Source organism: Mchenga conophoros, linkage group LG5 (genome assembly GCF_057382185.1).
Source record: "Mchenga conophoros isolate Kocher_MC1m ecotype Shallow Benthic linkage group LG5, M_conophoros_male_GT1.1, whole genome shotgun sequence".
NCBI lineage: Eukaryota > Metazoa > Chordata > Actinopteri > Cichliformes > Cichlidae > Mchenga > Mchenga conophoros.
Window position 1 is genome coordinate 23,984,686 of NC_140530.1, and position 19,063 is coordinate 24,003,748.

Here is a 19,063-nt window from a genome sequence, read left to right on the forward strand (position 1 = left end):
CAACATAATCATAGAGCCTGAGAGTTACAACGCTTTGTAAATATGGAGGCGCATGAGAAGACAACATCTTTCAAGAGTCCATGGGTGAAGAAGAGAATGCGTGGTCGTGAATCAAGGGGGAGACAACAGAATAAAGGAGGATGGCAAAAGCACACGCTGTAGTTCTTCCCCCATTAGCATGCTTTTTGTCCCGCTCACGTAACATGCAAATGAAAGGAGTTCTTTTGCCATACAAAGTAGAATGTAAAACCCAGTAAAATAAACACCTGAAGAGCATCCACCCTGATACACCACAGCAGTACAGAAGCCATTCATTGACACAAAGCTTTTATTTTGACTCAAATGTGTTTCCCTGCATGCGCGTTTTTAGAAATGTATCTTCCGTAGTGCAACCTTAAAAAAGGTTTCAAAAATACTCAGAAGCAATTGAGAAAACGTGAAAATGTCCACGTTTCCTATCACAGCTTTTCTCAGTTGCTTTAGAATATTTCTCAACACAGTTTCGATGTTCCTCGAAGTGTTGATGCATTTCCCAAAGCAGCTCATGCGTTTAGCAAAACACCACAGTTCTGCTGGATGCATGAGCTTTTTCTAATGTCACTGAATGAGTTATTGCCAGGTTCCTTTGACATTGTGTAAGCATGAGTGGTCAAAATATTTAGCCATTTTCTCAGAATGAAAGCCTTTCTGTGGCTGACTAACTGCTATTGTGTGGTTTCACGTTCAATTATTCTTATGACAAGTGCAAATAAACTATTTTATTTGTCCTGCCATGATCTCACAAAACTTTTACACTGCACAGAACATTACCATGGAGACCATCAATACCAAGAACATGAACTGTGGTAAGAAAACAGCGCTGCAACACTGAACAGCCTGTTGCTTCTGTCCTTTTGGACACCAGTAAGAACTGGTGTCCAAAAGGACGCCTGATTCTCTCCCTTGCAATGCAGCAAAGCCAGAACCACAATGTGCACCACATCCACCCTCTGCATTCTACACCTACACACATCCTTACATCTCTTCTTCTTCCAAGGCAGAATTGTTGCCTCCAGGAATGTTTATCTGAGAAGGCTGCTACATGTTTATTTGTACTTTGATTTATTTTTTAAGAAGCACAAAGACACAACCAATAACTGTAAACCAATTGTAGAATTTGTATTAAGCTTCTGAAACATTTGCAGATAGCTAGACCCTTTCTCTTGTGTACAAGTAAAAATATTGTGAAAAATTTCACACATTGGTTTGACAGCTTCACCTGCCATTCGAGAAGCGTCTGCTCTATGTCAGACTTTTGCCTCTAGGGGGAAATCACTGCACACAGTATGACGATACTTCAAGCTTCTTAAAACCTTAATGGCTCTAGTGGTAAAGCCTAATACTGTGTGTCATAAACATGGTTATGAAATCTACTTTAATGTCCATATTCTGTAATAACTTTGACTCTCATAGGTATGGTTAAAATAAAATGTGCAGCCACCGTGTCCCACTGTCTTCCTTCAGAGGCTTACTGGAAAATCCCTCTATGAAAGCAAGGCTGAAGCCTCACTCCGGGATTACAGCTTCAGGAAGATTTACTGACACAAACAAGGTGCACACTTCTTCCAATCTGAGAGCCCTCTCTGCATGAAAACATTCATAGAAGAACACTTGATGGTCACTACACTGGAAACCCAGACAAACAATGTCAAGGAATGAGCTTCCAGGGTGGGAATGTCGGTCCTTGCTCCCATGTAGGAATGCTTTAACTACAAGATGAGGATATGCTGACCCGCGTTACAAAGAAACCCGTCTGAAGAGTCCAACAGAGTGGGGAGGAAGAAGGTGGGTTCTCGTGGTGTGGATGGGCCAGGAGAGCTGGACCCAAATGTACAACTCAGGGATGAACATCAGCTCTGCGATGGCACCACAGTCTCCCGGACACAGTGGAACTCCACCACTGTCCTCTCTGCCTCCTAAGAAGACAACCTTTCAGTCCTTGGGATCTCTGTCATCAGGAGTGTTTTCACCGTCTCCGGCTAAAGCCTCCACTCATCAGGCAAACCCTGGCTCCAGCCGACTGAATTCCCCCACTCCATCTATTATGAGCTCCCCAAAACTTTGGCAGAAAGCATCTGTTTCTCGACTCGCAGAGGAATTCTTCTGGATTGGTGGAAGTGTGGTTGCACAGCCTAAATGGAGACTGGGTCAGATAGGTAATATTAAGTCAACTGATCACTAAATAATACTTAAATAATCACAGAAGCTCAGCAGCCTGTTTAGCAGAGGTGCTTGCTGTCTGCACCACACTGAGAGGGAAGAGGGAAAAGTTTTACTGGACATTTTTATTCCGGGTGTTGTAAATTTAAAACATTTGCCGTGACGTGTTGTCGCGAATGGCCTTCAAAACAAGGAGCTCGCACGTATAACAAATTAGGGAAGCAGTGAAGCAGATAATGGGCATATGGACAGTGGACAATCCTTTAGGATTAGCCTGAATGGTGTGCCAGGTTGCGTCACATGCACCTGAGCTTCAGATTACAAACAAAGGTTACTCGCACACAACACATAAACTGGTGACCTGATAATGACTTCATTGTTAGGAGAAAAAAGTGGTTCTGTTAAACGCTTTCCCAGTATACTTACTGTGGGCGCACACACCATTAAAGATTTCATGGAAAGTCACTGAAGGAAAGTCAGAAGAGACACTGTAGAGCACTGTGACGCATCTGACTGTAGGCACAGGCGTTTCTTTTTAGACAATAAGTAGTTTGTGTATTTTCATGGTGTAACTCAGCCTGTAATCTCACGAAGTAATGCTTGATAGTAAACCTCTAATCATCCCTTTGAGCTCATGATACTTCCCAACACAAAATAATGTGGTGTAGGATTTCATAAGTTACAAACATTCTCAGTCAATGACAACAGTAAGGCTCTTTTGACTTGGTGGTGGTGTAAGTATGGCACCAACATGATATTTTTACTCATAACCTCAGCATGCACGGTCCCAACATAGCAAGATTTTATTATTAAACTGAACATTTGATATCTTTGGGCACCCTGTGGTGCTGTCCATAAATTAATCGCAGTGGATTTCTGACAATCTTGACTAAAGAAGCCTTTGATAAATTTGTTTCTTGTGTTGTCCTGTAGTGGAGAGGTGTATGTGCACCATGCAAACTGGCACTCAGTTAACCAAAATGAAGGGGAAGAAGAAAGGACTGGTGCGATTCTTTTACCTGGACGAGCACAAATCCTGCATCCGATGGCGACCCTCCAGAAAACATGACAAGGCCAAAAGTGAGTGACCAGCTTTTGGTGTGGACGATCACTCGGGACTATTCGTATTGCATGAGAATTGAATTCAGCTCAAAGTTCATATTTGTATTTACTGATTATGATGTCTTAAAGAAACCACATTTTAGGCGTGGCCCTTCAGCTGAGGAAAAGCCACAAAAAGCTGTTTTGATGAATATTTGGTTTGGACCATCAGTTATAACTCCTGTTAGTTCGGCAAAGTTTCTTTTGGTTGATGGCAAATTTACCAGAAGAGTTGGATTTCAGCTCTTTAAAAAGCTGACATGTTTTACATCTGATAAACTGTTGTATTGTTGGGCGTTGGGACATTTGTATGTTTGCACATGGTTCAATAAATCATTTTCCTGGCAAGATTTATAATGAAATGGAGGTTTTTGCACAATACTGCATATTATTGTTTATAATTTATTTATTTTCAATGCTGCAGAGACATGAATGACCTCTCTGTTTTTGTTTTTCAGTAACTATTGATTCCATTCATGAGGTGTGTGAGGGGAAAAAGTCAGAGGTCTTCAGGCGTTACGCAGACAACCGTTTCGACCCAAACTGCTGCTTCAGTATTTACTACGGGGACCGTGTGAAGTCCCTGGACCTGGTCTCCACCAACGCAGAGGAGACCCGCACTTGGATCACTGGGCTGAAATACCTCATGGCTGGTATCAGTGATGAAGATAGTTTGGCTCGGAGGCAGCGCACCCGTGATCAATATCCTTTATCCGCCCACACAACTATTCAACATGGTTTATAGGCACAAATACATCACTTTATATTTGGTAAACTGATTGTTTAGCGTATGGTTCAGCCTTAACTGCAGCTGAACGTGGTTACAGCAGACTTTCTCTGAGGCAGATAAAAATGGAGATGGCACCCTGAGCATCGGAGAAGTTCACCAGCTGCTCCACAAGCTCAATGTGAATTTACCCAAGCAGAAAGTCAGGGCGATGTTTCAGGTAAGACTTAAACTTGACAGACTTAACATGAATGTAACCTCTAATTGACACTTGCCCTCTGCTCCCCTACACTCAAAAAGTGATTCTTTGACCTGAAACATATAAGGTCAAAGGTTAACTTATTCAAACAATGAATCATTAAGGAAAAAATGCCTGGTGAAAACTGAATGTATACCAATCAAGTCAAATTTATTTGCCTAGATGTGATAAAATTTAGCGTTTTACACTGTACTTATATAACAAACTTACATAACAAAAGTTCACATTTAGGGCGTAAATATTTTTTGAGTGCAGACATGTTTCATATAATTTTAAACTACAACATGTTGGTTACTTGAATGATAGCTTTACCTGAGTTTATTTGTCAATGATATGTAGTAACAAGCCTCATCTTTATTGAGCACGAGCATTGCTGCCACTGTCATAGTCGCTGCCTTTGTCTTGTTGGCATGCGTGTATTCTCATTGATAATAACTGATCCTAAGGGAAGGGAAATGTATATATCAGAACAAATTTTCATGGCAAATTATTCAGTAGGTTCAGTAGCTTAAAGTGTTTCTGACATGATGCCCTTCAGAACCAGAAGAAGTCCTCCTACTGCGCCAAACTATTTTTTTTTAACTCACTTAAAATAAAAAGAGATCCAAGTTGAATTTTTACACGTGCAAAGTTAGCACAATAGCTTCCATATTCATAAACTCAGGGTCACTACTTTTTTAATGATATGGACTAATTTTGTTTAATAAATAAAGTGAGAGACTACATAGGTGTGTATGTCTCTCTTCTGGTAATGTCATTGTCTGTTTCCAGTAAGAAGGCAAGTCCCACATTCTGAGAAAAACTCACAGTCACTGTCGAGACATTTAACACCACACCTTTCGTGGTAGCGACAAAGCAAAAGCATCACCAGAGATAGCACGATTCCTCCTCAGAGGACCATGTCAGTAGTTAAATCTGCACAAAACAAGTATACCAATACTTGCAGAGCCAAACCGTGCAACTAAAATGGCTAAAATAAATAAATAGAGCAAGAAAAAATATGACAGCTAGTAAATCTAGTAAAATGTTTCAAACCCAGAAAATATGACAGGACACAAATCCTGCACTCTGGGGCAGCCTAAAGAAACCAGATTGGAAAGTGTATTAACCAATAAAAAAATATGTAAAATCCTTAAGCAGACTCTCCCTGTGATCTTCCCATGCTTCCCATCATCCCATGATTATATACAGAGAAGCATAAAATGCTACAGATGGAGCCAGCAGACAAATATGTGCATTCAGTGTTTTTGTTGGAACGGTGGAAAAGGCTATCACCGGAAGCCCATATGGTTGTCACAGATGGCCTTTGTTGTATCGCAATATTGCTTTAGTTGCAGTAGCTCACTGCCCGTCCTCCCCTCCCCCACCTGTGAATGAGCTCTGTTTTGATGCTGACAGATATATCATTCAGAAGGTACTGAGAGAGAGACAGACATCATAAAATGTTTTCGCCACTATCTGCAGGAAGCAGACACGGACGAGAACCAGGGCTCTCTCGGCTTTGATGAATTTTGTTCATTCTACAAGATGATTTCCACACGCAGAGACCTCTACCTGATTCTGATCTCCTACAGCAATCAGAAAGAAGTCCTGGATCTCCATGACCTTGCACGCTTTCTGGAAAATGAACAGAAGGTAGTCAAAAGTCAAACCAATCACAATCATCTGTTTGATACTATTTATCCCCATTTTTACCTCTCCTTGAAATGTATTTTAAGTGTATCAGATTGACATCAGTGATGGTGTCTAAGAAGAAGCTAAAATGTATTTTAACCAATCACTGCAGTGCAAGAGACAAACGTGAAGTCATGAAATTGAGATATAACAAGCAATAAAGTGCTTTAAAAGATTGAATTAAATTATTGCTAATAGCAGTTTTCAAAAAGCTTTTAACTTTTGGATCCAATAAGATAAAAACAGTTCATTGTGTTCTATTTGTAGATGCGAGGCCTAAACAGAGAGCATCTAGTGGACATAGTGGCCAAGTTTGAGCCGTGTCCTGAGAACCTCCAGCGTATGGTACTGGGTATTGATGGTATGTAGGCCTTGCTCAAAGTGCCTGTGGCCGGTGAAACGTCGTTATTATCACATGTCAGTCAAACCAGATTTAATTTTCAGTCTGCAAATAAAATAGCTGCTCCAACAACTCTCTTCCTTTAGGTTTCACCAACTACATGCGGAGTCCTGCAGGCGATATCTTCAACCCTGAGCACAATCAGGTAAACCAGGACATGACGCAGCCTCTAACCAACTACTTCATTGCCACGTCTCACAACACCTACCTGACAGGAGACCAGCTGCTCTCTCAGTCTAGAGTGGAAATGTATGCCTACGTCCTGCAGGCAGGCTGTCGCTGTGTGGAGGGTAAGAGCCGACACAACAAGAACCTGAGCTGTTATTTCAGTGTGTGATTTTTTATAAGATTACAAATGGTTGTCAGCTCTTTCCCCCTCTCTTAGTGGACTGCTGGGATGGACCAGATGGAGAGCCCATTGTCCATCATGGTTATACCTTGACATCCAAAATTCTCTTCAAAGATGTAATTGAAACAATTGACAAATATGCCTTCACAAAATCACAGTAAGATTTTTTTTTATTCCTGGTGCTGATTACAATTTTGTCGAGCTGGTGCACCTGCGCAGTCATTCAGTTATTGTCACCTCACTGCCAGGTATCCCGTGATCCTGTCCATAGAGAACCACTGCACTGTGCCTCAGCAGAAAAAGATGGCTAAATATCTGAGAGAGGTGCTGCAGGACAAACTGGATCTGAGCAATGTCAGCGTGCATGAATGCAAAAAGCTGCCATCCCCTGAGATCCTGAAAGGAAAGATTTTGGTCAAGGTAGAGTTGTTTTTACCCACACACACAATCACAATCACACACAAGCACACACACGCGCGCGCACAAGCACACACACGCGCGCGCACACACACACGCACGCGCGCACACACACACACCTATATGCTATTCAGACGTCACCTGACTACAGTAGGTAGTCGCTTCCAAGTATCATCTCATTGTAGTTATGACATGCAAAGTGGATGAACCAGCTGACAAAATACCTCACTGAGCTGATAGGAAGTTAACTTTAAACCAAATATTTAATCATCACAACCAAGGAATGCAGACGAGCATCTCTGATCGTGCAACGTGTTGAACCTTAAAGCAGATGGGCTACAGCAACAGAAGACCACACCAGGTGCCACTCCCTTTAGACGAGAACAGGAAACTGAAACTAAAGTTCACATGGGTTTGCCAAACGTGGACAATCCTCATTACCTCACCGTCTTGTGTCAACAGTTCAGTCTGGTGTGGTGTTGCTATAGTCTGGGTATATTTTCTTGTCAAATTTTGGGCTTGAGCATCAGAATAAGGACCAAAATCTCAGAGGAATGTTTCTAGCACCATGGAGTTAAGAGTTAAGGCAGCTATGAAGGAAAAAGGAGGGTTAAACCCAGGACCAGCAAGGTGTACCTAATGAAATGGCTGGTGAAATTTGAAATTAAGCAATACTGTTCACGTTTAGCTCAAAAACAATTTACAATGATGTAACTTTTAGCGCCTGTGAGGCCACAGACTCTCATTCACATTACATCTCAGGAATGTGACTCTGCAGATGTTGAGGTGTGTTCATTTCCCTTTGTGAGACACAATGCTGAAAACTGTCTTTTTTCTTTTCTGTAACAAAGTCTGTCAACACAACACGAAGGTGTAAATGTAAACCCTGTCCAGTCTGTTGCAATCACTATCCCTCATGCAGTGATGTGTAACCCACACAGTACTTGTGTAGGTTACAAACTGCACACAGCAAGTAGAAAGAGTGCAGCTTTGTGCTTTCTCTATCATTGTCCTTGGCAGATCCTTGGCAGTTTACAAAATAAATGATTATATGTATATTATTACACACACACACACACACACACACACACACACACACACACACACACACACACAAGGCGATTGTTAATTTTCTGTTTTTAGGGGAAGAAGCTGCCAGCAAACCTTGATCCTGATGTGGAGGAGGGTGATGTGTCTGATGAAGACACTGGAAATGAGGAAGAAGAGGACGATGATGACGATGATGACGATGATAACCCACAGGCAAATGAAACATTTAAACAGAAAGAAAGAAACAAAGTAAGTAAGAAAGAAGGTAAATATAGTAAGATTGCAATTTGAACTTTTCAGGATGGGAATAGCGTTAACTCTACTAATCAGCCTAAGAAGAAGAGACGATTTGGGAGATCAATCATGAGAAGCTTCAAAAGAAAGGTCAGCTGATATAAAACCAATATCTGACAGCTTTCCGTTTGGGTGACTTTGACTTAAAATATTAGATTTTTTTTTCTTTCAGAGAAAAAAGAGAATACGAGTGAAAAACAAGGCCATGTCTGATGGTGAATCAGACTACAGCAGCAGCAGGGAGAGGACACAAATTGTTTACCATCCTAAGTAAGACCTGTTACTAAATGTCAAAAACAGCTGACAATCTAAACGTTATCATATCTGGGATTACACGTATATGATTCCCTCTGTCTCCGTAGAAAAAGGAAAACAATGAGGCTCTCCCGAGCTCTCTCTGATCTGGTCAAATACACAAAATCTGTCCGTGTGCATGACATAGAAACACAAGGTAAATCCAACTAGAAACCTTTGCCTGCATTTTTGTTTTCACTAAGCACATCCCAACTCATAGAAACTTTTCAGAGTGAGTGTCTCATACATTTTAATTTTCTTTTTGGCAGCATTCATGAGCAGTTGGCAGGTATCATCCCTGGATGAGACAGTAATGAACCAGATCTTACAGCTTAAACCGGGTGAGCTGGTGCGTTTCAACCAGCGCCAGCTTCTAAGAGTCTATCCGTCCAACTACAGAGTGGACTCAAGCAACTTCAACCCACAATCATACTGGAACTCAGGATGCCATATGGGTAACAAAAGTGTCACTAAAACTCAATACTAGCGTTATGTGATACTGTTTGTTGTTAACTTGTTAACTTGTTGTCACGTTGCTGTTTCATCTTAGTTGCTATGAATTATCAAACAGAAGGTCGCATGCTTGAACTGAACCAAGCCAAGTTCTCGAGCAATGGAAACTGTGGATATATTCTGAAGCCCAAGTGCATGTGTAAAGGTACGTGGTGTTCACTCACACTTAGTAGATTTCTGCAGATTACAAAGTGAAGAGCAATGAATCCTGGATCAGCACCTAATAAATACTATTGCTTTTCATAAGGTGCCTTTAACCCAGTGTTGGAGGAGCCCCTGCCAGGACACAGAAAAACTCAGTTAGTGCTGAAGATCTTTAGTGGACAGCAACTTCCTAAACCCAAAGACTCCATGTTTGGGGACAGAGGAGAGGTCAGGTCAAAATACAGTAGATATAAAGTCAAAGAGTTCAACAAAAAATACGTTTTTAACACTAAAGTCAAGTTTTTCTTGGACTTTTTTTAGATAATTGATCCCTTTGTTGAAGTCGAGATCATCGGCCTACCTGTTGACTGCTCCAAGCAGCAGACTAGAGTAGTGCATGATAACGGTACGTGTGAAGCTCCACGTTGCAGTTTAAATCACTCCGAGCCAAGCTGACTTTGTGTTTCTCAGTCTTGGTGACATTCCTTTCTTTCAGGTTTCAACCCAATGTGGGAGGAAACCCTCGTCTTCAACATTCAAATGCCTCAAATCGCCCTGGTGCGATTCCAGGTGTGGGATCACGATCCTATTGGAAGAGACTTCATTGGACAGAGGACTGTAGCTTTTACCAGCATGATGCCAGGTGGAGTACCTGTACACTTGTTTGCTTGGTTCCAGAAGTTATACTTCTGAAAGGATACTCCTTTATTCTGTTAAAATTGTTGCCTTTTGAAAGGTTATTAATTTTTCAGTGTTGCAAAAACTTCATTTTTACAAATAAATTAAAGATTTAGGACAACTTCCCACTTTCTGCAGAGTATCATTAGTGTTTTGTTTTAACTATGAGGCATTTGGGAAATGCATCTTCAGAACATCAAAAATATGAGAAACGTGCTAAAGCGATTGAGCAAAACTTTATGAATTTGATTGTTTATCTTTGCCAGTGTTGCAGATTTGTTTTGAGTCCTTACGTGTTAAAAAAGTGAAAGAATATAAGGACTGAGCTTCCATCAGTGGACTTATATACATATACACACAACGGTGCAAGAAAAGAGCACAACACATTGTCATCATCCAGTCCAGATCACACCCCCCTCAGACCAAAACAATCAGCATAAACCATCAGAGGCAGCAGAGCGGACGGTCTGATCTCACACGCTTCCACAGCAGCTTCTTTCCTAATACAGGAAATACTGTTTTTATACTTGAAATTACCTGACATATTGTCCTTTCCACAAAAAAAATTCTGAAGTAATTTTGTGGACTTGAAAATCTAACTAGAGTAAAATAAAAATAGAGCAAATATCTTGAGTTGGAGCGTTTTTTAATTTGGTGGAAATATTATGAAAACTTGTCTCATGAGACTTTGATGTATTTATTGAGACTGGATGTCTAAAATACTTCAACTGCTTTCAAAATGTTCTGTGCTTTTATTGTAATACCTGTGCTGATTTTCCTATAATATAAATTTCCTCTGACTTATGCTCTCCACAATACAACAATAATTAATAACGACTAAAACTAAGATTGAAACCAGTGAAAACTAAACTGAAGTGAGCAAACAAACCCTGAGACTATTTTAAACTAAACTAAACTGAAAGCAAAAAGTGAAAACAGAAAAAACAAAAACTAATTCATAAACAAAACTAAGATAACTCTGGTCTTGACTTTAGCTCCGTGCGCATTTTTTATGTTGGCATTCATTTGTCTCTGACTCTAAGCTCTCCACAAGATGTCCTACATATCCAAACCCAGTGTAAGTGTACAGATGCCAAATAAAAGATTTCAAATCTAAATAATTTTTTTCCTGTTGTTTGTTTGTGTGCTTGTTCGCAGGTTACCGCCATGTCTACCTGGAGGAAATGGCAGAATCATCGATCTTTGTTCATGTCGCTATTATTGACATGGCAGGAAAGGTATGGCATTATAAAATACACTTACAGATCTAAGATCATCTTCACCTGACAACTCTATCTTATGATTTCTGATTTCCTTTGTGTGACAGATCAAACCAGCAAATGCTGTGCAAGCAGCTAGGAAACACATCCAAAAAGCAGCCCAGAAGCATATGAAGAGCCATCAAAGGCAGCCATCTCTAGATTTTTCTGTCCAGTCTTCAGAAGATGGACGTGCTTTGTACTTCCGCAAAGATCTGGACACCATCTCTCAGGACAGCAGGAGTGGGGAAACGTCTCATCTGGTTCAAGGGCCCGCAGCCAAGGCTGCCATCCACAAAGGGGCCCTGAGTGAACCTGTCAGGCGAGCTCACAGAGTTAAAATTCTTGAACCACAAGAGACAAAGAGAGGGATCTTTAGCCGGATGTCTTCCACTGACTCCCAGCACACTGGGGTTGCTCCCTGCGTGATAGCTGAAAGCTTTGACCTTGAGACCTCTTCCCAGACTTCTTCTCCTGACAGTCCTGCTCCAGACAGCCAAAATCCAGTAATTCAAGAGGAGCTGGAAAATGACCCCAGTGAATTACAACAGTCCAACTGTGCTGGGCAGCAGATAGAGTCAGGGCAGCCTGAACCACCTGAGGAATTACCACCAGAATCAAAACCAGGCAATGACATTGCCACAGAGTCTGAGCCACTGCCAGAAGCTCAGAGTCAGACCGACACAGTCCCTCAGCCTCCACTCGTGCCACAGCCAGAAGCCAAACCTTCTCCTCTTGTCCCTCCATCATCCCCTGCAAGGGTTAGACGGACTTTAGAAGCTCCCGTGACCCCCTGGCCATCCACCCCAATAAGGACAAAGGGCCGCTCACGCAGTTGCCCTCGAAAACAGACTACCTCTGCTCAGACACCGATGCTGAACCGAAAGCCTACTTTCCACTGTCAGACGCGCGGAGCTCAAAACTACAGCAGCTACAGCAACCCTGTGAGACGCATACCCAACGGTCTCTGCCTGTTGGACACCACGTCCAGCAGCAGCAGCGACAGCAGCACCGACAGCCTAGACTTTGTGCCCCCGCCCTCATCAACTGGGTCAGAGCAACACGAAGGGACACTGCAGAGAGAGATGAAGGCCCTCTTTGACCAGAAGATGAGGGAGATCCGCTGTAAATCACCGCTTTTTCTAGATGGTGAGTCACATTTGCAAAAGAATGAAAAGAAGTTTGATTACAAAAGCTAAGTGGCTTTTTGTTCTTTACTGTTTTTGTGATTTTTAGATTTGTGACAGGAAGAGATCAAGGTCGTCCTGAAAAAAGAAAAGGATCAACAACAAGAAAAAAGAGGAATGATGGTGATGGTGGAGTGATATGTGTCAGATATGTAGCTTTTCTTTCTAGAATGATGGACGACGCAAAGCATTAAAACACTGTTAGATGTTTTTTTTTATTTCTTTTCTAATCTTGCTGAAATGTTTACAATCATCCCAGTTTTTATGCATGAAGTAGTTTTTAAAAAGAAATTGCTGAAGTCACATGATGCCACTGCCAAGTGTACAAAATACATGATGCAGAGTTGCAAGCAGTAAACCTAGAAAGTAAACATGTGCACAGTTTGTTAGCAAAATGTTGAGTTTACAAGTGTAAACTGAAATTAAAAACGTTTTTTTATACTGAAGTGTTTGATTTTTCATTGAAAGAGTAGCAGTTGTACTGAAAAATCAGTAATTTATATATCTGAAAAAGTTGGACTTTTTTTTACATTTTAGTTCAAATGTAAATAATAAGGTAAATAATAAGGTTTACAGTCTACTGAGTTAATATTTCTGTAAATTCTTTGAACAAAGTTATCAAGTGTTATCAAGCCAAATGGAAAACAATAATTAAATCAAACATAAAAAGCTCTAAAAACTAAACATTTCATAGTAGTTGAATCTTCCAAAGGCTTCTATGCCTTTTCCTTGTCTTTATCTACATTTTCCTGGGATCTGTTCCCACTGCTGGTCCTCAAGCGCAGACTCAGCTCCTCAGTCAGTACAGAGCAACATGTCTTCTGTGGGATGGACATGCAATCAAGATTAACACCAGTGCAACAAAAACACTTTATTCCACCTATTAGTTTAATGCAAATACAGATGAATGGATGGGTAGGCATCCCAGTCATCTGTATTTTCTAAAATCCATGTAATAAATGACAATGTTGCTTCAAATTGCAACCAATAAAAAAACAATCTTCTAATGGCAGAAGAACTGCCGCAGCCAAAAAAAATCATCAATTAATTTAAAATCTTAAAGAATAAACACACACACACACTGTTTCACTTGAGACATGTAAGTTGCGACAACCTTGCGCGTACCTTGTGCTCTGCTGCACGCCTGCGACTCTTGAAGGTCAGCTCCAGGACAGCCACAATTGTTCCCAGCCCAAGGCCGAGGGAAAGCACCAGAAATATCCCCTTGAGGTTATGCGGCTGCACAGCTGACACCTTGCCCTTGTCTGCTATGCAGCTGCTTGCCCACCACTTGCTTCGCAAGTAAGCCAGCTCCCCTGCCTCACTTAGCTGTAGGATTGCCACACTGAGGTTCTTTATGATTGGAGAACCTTTGAGGAAAAAAAATGATAGTTTTGGGTTATGTGCTGAATTTGATTTTACCATCTTTCATCTAAACTTAACTGTTTAATTAGAGTTTAAAAATAAATAACCTCACCAAGAGCAGCAGCAATGCTGTATCCCCTCATGCCAACGACTTCATGCGCCCGGACTAGTTCACAGTAACGCGCTACGGCTAAGTCCAGAGAAACAGACTCTCCAATGAAGGCGTAGTTGCCCTCTTTTGCACGTCGAATGCCTTCATCCATACTCGACACAAAACTCTTTGTCCGCTCCATGTGCTCATAGATTCTGCGGTACACTGGGTTGTTTGAATTCTAAATGAAGAAAAAAGAATAGCTTAGAGAGAAAAGCTCTCTAATTCCAGCTGAACTAGACACTTTAGGGCTGCAGTACTCACCTTAAAGAAAGCAAGTGTGGAAGAGCCAGCCAGGCAGCCATATTCAATCACATCCTGATTGGCCAAGTCCTCAAACCCTTTCACCATCAGGTGAGAGGACTCTGGGGTCTTAGTGGAGCTGAGGTTGGAGAAATAGCAAGCCAAGAGGACAACGCTAAATAACCACCAACTGCTGCAGATGACACGCCCCGAAAGGGCTTTGGGATGAGGGCCGGCACCTGAAACACAAAAAAGGCTCAACAAATGCCACAAAAGGGAGAGATGTTCACTTGTTTGTTGTTCAGATGCTTATCGGATTAGGTGGTGTCTGGATTTGCCATTAACCTTGAAGAGTCAGAGCTCCAGCTGTGTACCAAAGGCTGTGGAGGAGACCGAACGTGTTTTTCTCACTCTGAGGCTGACTCCACTCAGAAGGGCTGAGTCTGCAATTTGGATCAAAGGTGTTAATTGTTAATGAGACAGCACTCAGAGTAACCCACTGCCCGAAGGAATACAGATATAACCTCAAAACCCTCAAGAACTTAAATCAATCATTATTAAATGAATCATAATAATCACTTTAAAGAACTGCTTTCATGACCAACCTGGCAACTATGAAGATGCAAGCAGCCGTCCCCAGATAGGCAATGAGTATGCCAACCCAGGTCTGTGCTGAGAAAGGGGAAAGGAAATCAAAGAAGCCTGCATCCTCTGAAATGTCCTTCCTCAGCAGAATACTGATTCCCGTCTGCATGAATGGTTTGGTCATTCCCACAGCTTTCTCCCGAGCTGCAGTGAGAGTCAGTGGAGCAATAGCGAGGTCTGCTTCCTGTAGGATAAAAATATATTTGGCTAGTTTGGATATATAATGTGGATACTTTATTGGAACTTCTTAACATAGTTAGGTTTAAAGTCATGTTGATTTTTTTTTTCAAAAACACCACATATTCACTTCTTCTTTTGAGAGTGCTTTGCTGCTCACCCCTCTCACCACCTCTCCAACCATCCCGTTCCAGTTCCCGCTCTCTTCCTGTCTACCATACGCGCCATCTTTCACCAGCTGCACTTTGTACTTGAAGCCCACTTTCTTGGCTACTTCAGAGAGCAGGTCCACGCAAAAGCCTTCCAGCTGAGCACCTTTGGACATCACATACGGCTCTTGCTGAAAGAATCGATGTGAAAGTCAGTGGGATTTATTTCACACTTAATTTTGTATTCACAAAGATATGCAAAGCCAGATTAGGTACCTTTATTGTTGTGATTCTGAGCTCTGACTGCACTGTTGTTGAGAGACAAAAATAATTAGATCAGCGATTCCATGAATTTTAAAAACCACAGCACACCTACATAACAGCTGTTTTCTGATTTTTATGGGACATTATTTGGAGTGTCATGTATTTTATTTACTGTCAAATATTTTTTAAATCTACTCAAAAAATCTGCACATTTTTAGCACACGCATCCCCAGGTCTCTGTTTATGTTTGAAAATGTCCTATAATATGTGTACCAATCAGGAATAACACTGATTATCACTGCATGCTGGCACCTGTTGGTAGGTGGGATATATTAGGGAGCAATTGAATATTTTGTTCTCAAAGTTTATGTGTTAGAAGCAGGAAAAATGGCCACAAGGATTTGAGTTAGTCTGACGGGGGCAAATTTGGATGGTAGACAACTGAGTCAGAGCATCATCAGAACTGCAGGTCTTGTGGGTTGTTCCCGGTCTGTAGTTGTCAATATCTGTCAAAAGTGGTCCAAAGAAGAAACAGTGATGAACCAGCAGCATCATAGGCTCATTGGTTGACCCATGTGGTCTGATACAACAGACAAGCTACTATCGCTGAAATTGCTGAAAAATGTTAATGCTGCTCCTGATAGAAAGGTGTCAGAATACACAGTCCATTACACTTGGTTCGGTACGGGACTGCATAGCTGCAGACCAGTCAAGGTTTCCTTGCTGATCCCTGTCCACTGGCAAAACCATGAACAATGGGCATGTGAGCATCTGAACTGGACCACAGAGTGATGGAAGAAGGTGGCCTAGTCTGACAAATCATGTTTTCTCTTAATCACAAAGCTGGCCGGCTGCATGTGCATCACTAGAAGGAAGCAGGGTAATGGTTTGGGCAATGATCTGCTGGGAAACCTTGGGTTCCACCATCCATGTGGATGTTTAACACCTATCACCAACCTAAGTATTGTTGCAGATCATGTACACCCTTTCATGGAAACAGTACTCCCTGATGGCTGTGGTCTGTTTCAGCAGGATAATGTGGCCTGCCACAACAACAAAAAAATGAGTTAATTTAAACCAAGAGTGGTTTAAATTCCTGCAGATGCACTTGACAAACAAGTCTGATCCACGGAGGCCCCATCTCACAACTTACAGGACTTATAGGCTCTGTTGCTAAAATCTTGGTGCCATATACCACAGCAAACCTTCAGGGGCCTAGTGGAGTCCATGCCTTGACAGATAAAGGCTGTTTTGGCAGCAGAAGAGGGACCAACATAATATTATGCAGGTTGTAACAATGTGTATATTGTATTTGTGTAAATGTTTCTCTCTCTTTGTGTGTTACCTTTGCAACAGGCTAACAACCTGTCCTGGGTGTAGCCAAACCTTTGTCCATGTGATGTTTTGCCATAATGCACAAAACCAAACACAGTAGATCTGCACCTGGTTTACTGTTTTTGGTCAACACCTCATATCAACTGTGAAACATGGTGGTGGAAGTTGATGATTTGGGATTGTTTTGCAGCCACAGGCCCTGGGCACCTCCCACTCACTGAGTGGACCACAAAATCTTCTCTATATCAAAGTATTCTAGAGACAAATGTGAGGCCATCTGCCTAACTTTGGCTGGATTTACTTCATTTTAAAACCTGCAATAGAGTACAGTAGATATTTTTTGTGTTTCCTGAAAATGCCCTGATATAAAAAACCATACAATTGACACAGAGTTTACTTTCTTTTATGTCTGTAAGCTGTACTAACAAATATTCACATTTTTACATGTTTATAAAAGCTCAAAGATTAGAAAGACACAATGGGAAGAATAAGTTAAAAACAAGTCCTTGTATGCTTTTACCATCACAGATGTTTTCATAGTTGGAGTCCAAACTAAATTTAGAAGAATCAAAAACTCCTTTGTGCAGCTTTTCATCTTCAGACTTTAACACACAGAGACGTCCCTGAGGTGAAATTTGGGGTCCATCTACTGACTTTTTGAGCTCAAGTGGTTTCCGGTATCCTGGAGATCTGGCGGCTCTGCTCGCCTACTTGAAAAGTGTCCACAATCTATTTAGAGCAGTGTGTTATTCCAAAGAATTACAATGCTATGGCGCTGTGAGATGGGAGGGCAGTCAAAGAGCATCAAAAGCCTCAATTCAGGCCAAGGCCTAGGGGATCCGTCACCACAGGGTGACCCTGACAACCATCAGATCCTCCTTTTCAAGAGATGACACCAACACAAGCTCTTAAAGCCCCTGTCAGTTTTTGGCCACTCTTACAGACAGGGTCATTGTTTGCTCCATGGACTTGATTTATTATCGTTTTTTGTGTCCGCTGGCTAGCTTTCTTGGACAGGATGTAGTGCAACACTTTGATATTCAGCAAGGCTGACAGTTTATGTATTTGTTTGCTGTCAACCATGATCATTTTCTACCAATTACTGGGGAGGAAACATGAGGAATTTGGCAAAGAAAGAAAGCAAGCTGCCACCACTCTGGATTACAAATGCAGTGACCGGGTCAAACTGTAACGTATCAGTCTGTAGAAGCAAACTTAACAAACACAATGTTGTTGTTGAGGGATGGATGGATGGATGGATGGATGGATGGATGGATGGAGAGATGGAGGACCGGACATCCATCCATCTCTCCATCCATCCATCCATCTCTCCATCCATCCATCCATCAACAACATTGTTGGATGGATGGATAGATGGATGGATAGATGGATGGATAGATGGATTGATGTCCATCCATCCATCCATCCATCCATCCATCCATCCATCCATTCTTATCTTTTATGCATAGATGTGATCTAAATAAATAAACAGTCTCTTACTTGCAGTACATGTGCCCCTGTCCAGGAGAAATCCAAAGGACAGCAAAAACAATCCAAGCAGCATCATCTCTCTTAATCTAGACTTGCAACCTACAAATTATTAGGAGAGTAGTAGTAGTTTAAGGAGCATGCATAGAAGAGATGCATCAACTTTATAACACAAAAGCAAAAAACAAAGCAATCAAAGCAATAAAAAAGCTTAAAAACTAACCTGAAAAGAGTCCAGGATTTGACAGCACGTCAGCTTCGAACTGACCCTGACAGTAGCCAGCGCTCGACTGTGATTCACTGTGAACTGGCGTTTTTCAGATTGCAGTGAAACAAGAGATAGCCAACCAAGACTTTGTGGGTGGAGAATGTGGAGTAATTATTTTAAGGGGGTGGAGACAAGCAGCATAATGTTCAAACATATAGCTTCCAGTGTGAATTAAAATGTGATTCATTCTAATGATGACTAAACAGATTATGCAAATAAACATAATCCGATTCACAGGAGGTTGCATTATAGTTAAGCTGAGCCCCCATAAGTTGCATGATACTTAAATTGCATGCTGGGCATTTGAAGCAAGATTTCTCTCATCGTAAAAGTAATTGTAGAAAGAGCGAAAGCTAGGGCATATTTGACTGGTTATTGGAGATGCTGATGTTACATATGCACAAAACACAAAACACTCAGTGGGGAAAGAGTC

General features: G+C 41.5%; 2 protein-coding genes across 2 annotated transcripts; one reads left to right on the forward strand and one right to left on the reverse strand.

The window, feature by feature from the left end:
* Positions 1-1,544: 1,544 nt before the first annotated feature.
* plch2b (phospholipase C, eta 2b) lies at positions 1,545-12,991 on the forward strand. The gene is made up of 21 exons (XM_085274386.1): positions 1,545-2,195; positions 3,133-3,279; positions 3,759-4,002; positions 4,118-4,247; positions 5,751-5,921; positions 6,228-6,321; positions 6,447-6,650; positions 6,746-6,866; positions 6,958-7,129; positions 8,270-8,389; positions 8,477-8,560; positions 8,643-8,740; positions 8,833-8,921; positions 9,034-9,219; positions 9,315-9,422; positions 9,525-9,649; positions 9,743-9,827; positions 9,918-10,064; positions 11,258-11,337; positions 11,427-12,507; positions 12,595-12,991. Exons 1-21 carry the CDS (start codon positions 1,844-1,846, stop codon positions 12,600-12,602), a joined length of 3,846 nt encoding a protein of 1,281 aa, XP_085130512.1. The 5' UTR covers positions 1,545-1,843; the 3' UTR covers positions 12,603-12,991.
* Positions 12,742-18,669, reverse strand: grik6 (glutamate receptor, ionotropic, kainate 6). The gene is made up of 10 exons (XM_085274387.1): positions 18,586-18,669; positions 18,375-18,464; positions 15,552-15,583; positions 15,287-15,466; positions 14,910-15,133; positions 14,650-14,747; positions 14,326-14,543; positions 14,023-14,242; positions 13,671-13,915; positions 12,742-13,366 (listed from the first exon to the last, which is right to left on the reverse strand). Exons 2-10 carry the CDS (start codon positions 18,439-18,441, stop codon positions 13,262-13,264), a joined length of 1,389 nt encoding a protein of 462 aa, XP_085130513.1. The 5' UTR covers positions 18,442-18,464; positions 18,586-18,669; the 3' UTR covers positions 12,742-13,261.
* Positions 18,670-19,063: the final 394 nt, after the last annotated feature.

Bases quoted from the DNA above. Each gene is read 5' to 3' on its own strand.
- plch2b (XM_085274386.1), top strand. From the start codon at position 1,844: ATGGGCCAGGAGAGCTGGACCCAAATGTACAACTCAGGGATGAACATC. The intron at 8,390-8,476 runs GCAAATGAAACA...TGAACTTTTCAG, and splicing joins ATGACGATGATAACCCACAG to GATGGGAATAGCGTTAACTC. The intron at 9,650-9,742 runs GTCAGGTCAAAA...GACTTTTTTTAG, and splicing joins TGTTTGGGGACAGAGGAGAG to ATAATTGATCCCTTTGTTGA.
- grik6 (XM_085274387.1), bottom strand. From the start codon at position 18,441: ATGATGCTGCTTGGATTGTTTTTGCTGTCCTTTGGATTTCTCCTGGAC. The intron at 14,243-14,325 runs GTGAGTACTGCA...TTCTTCATTTAG, and splicing joins CCACACTTGCTTTCTTTAAG to AATTCAAACAACCCAGTGTA. The intron at 13,367-13,670 runs GTACGCGCAAGG...TCCATCCCACAG, and splicing joins GGCGTGCAGCAGAGCACAAG to AAGACATGTTGCTCTGTACT.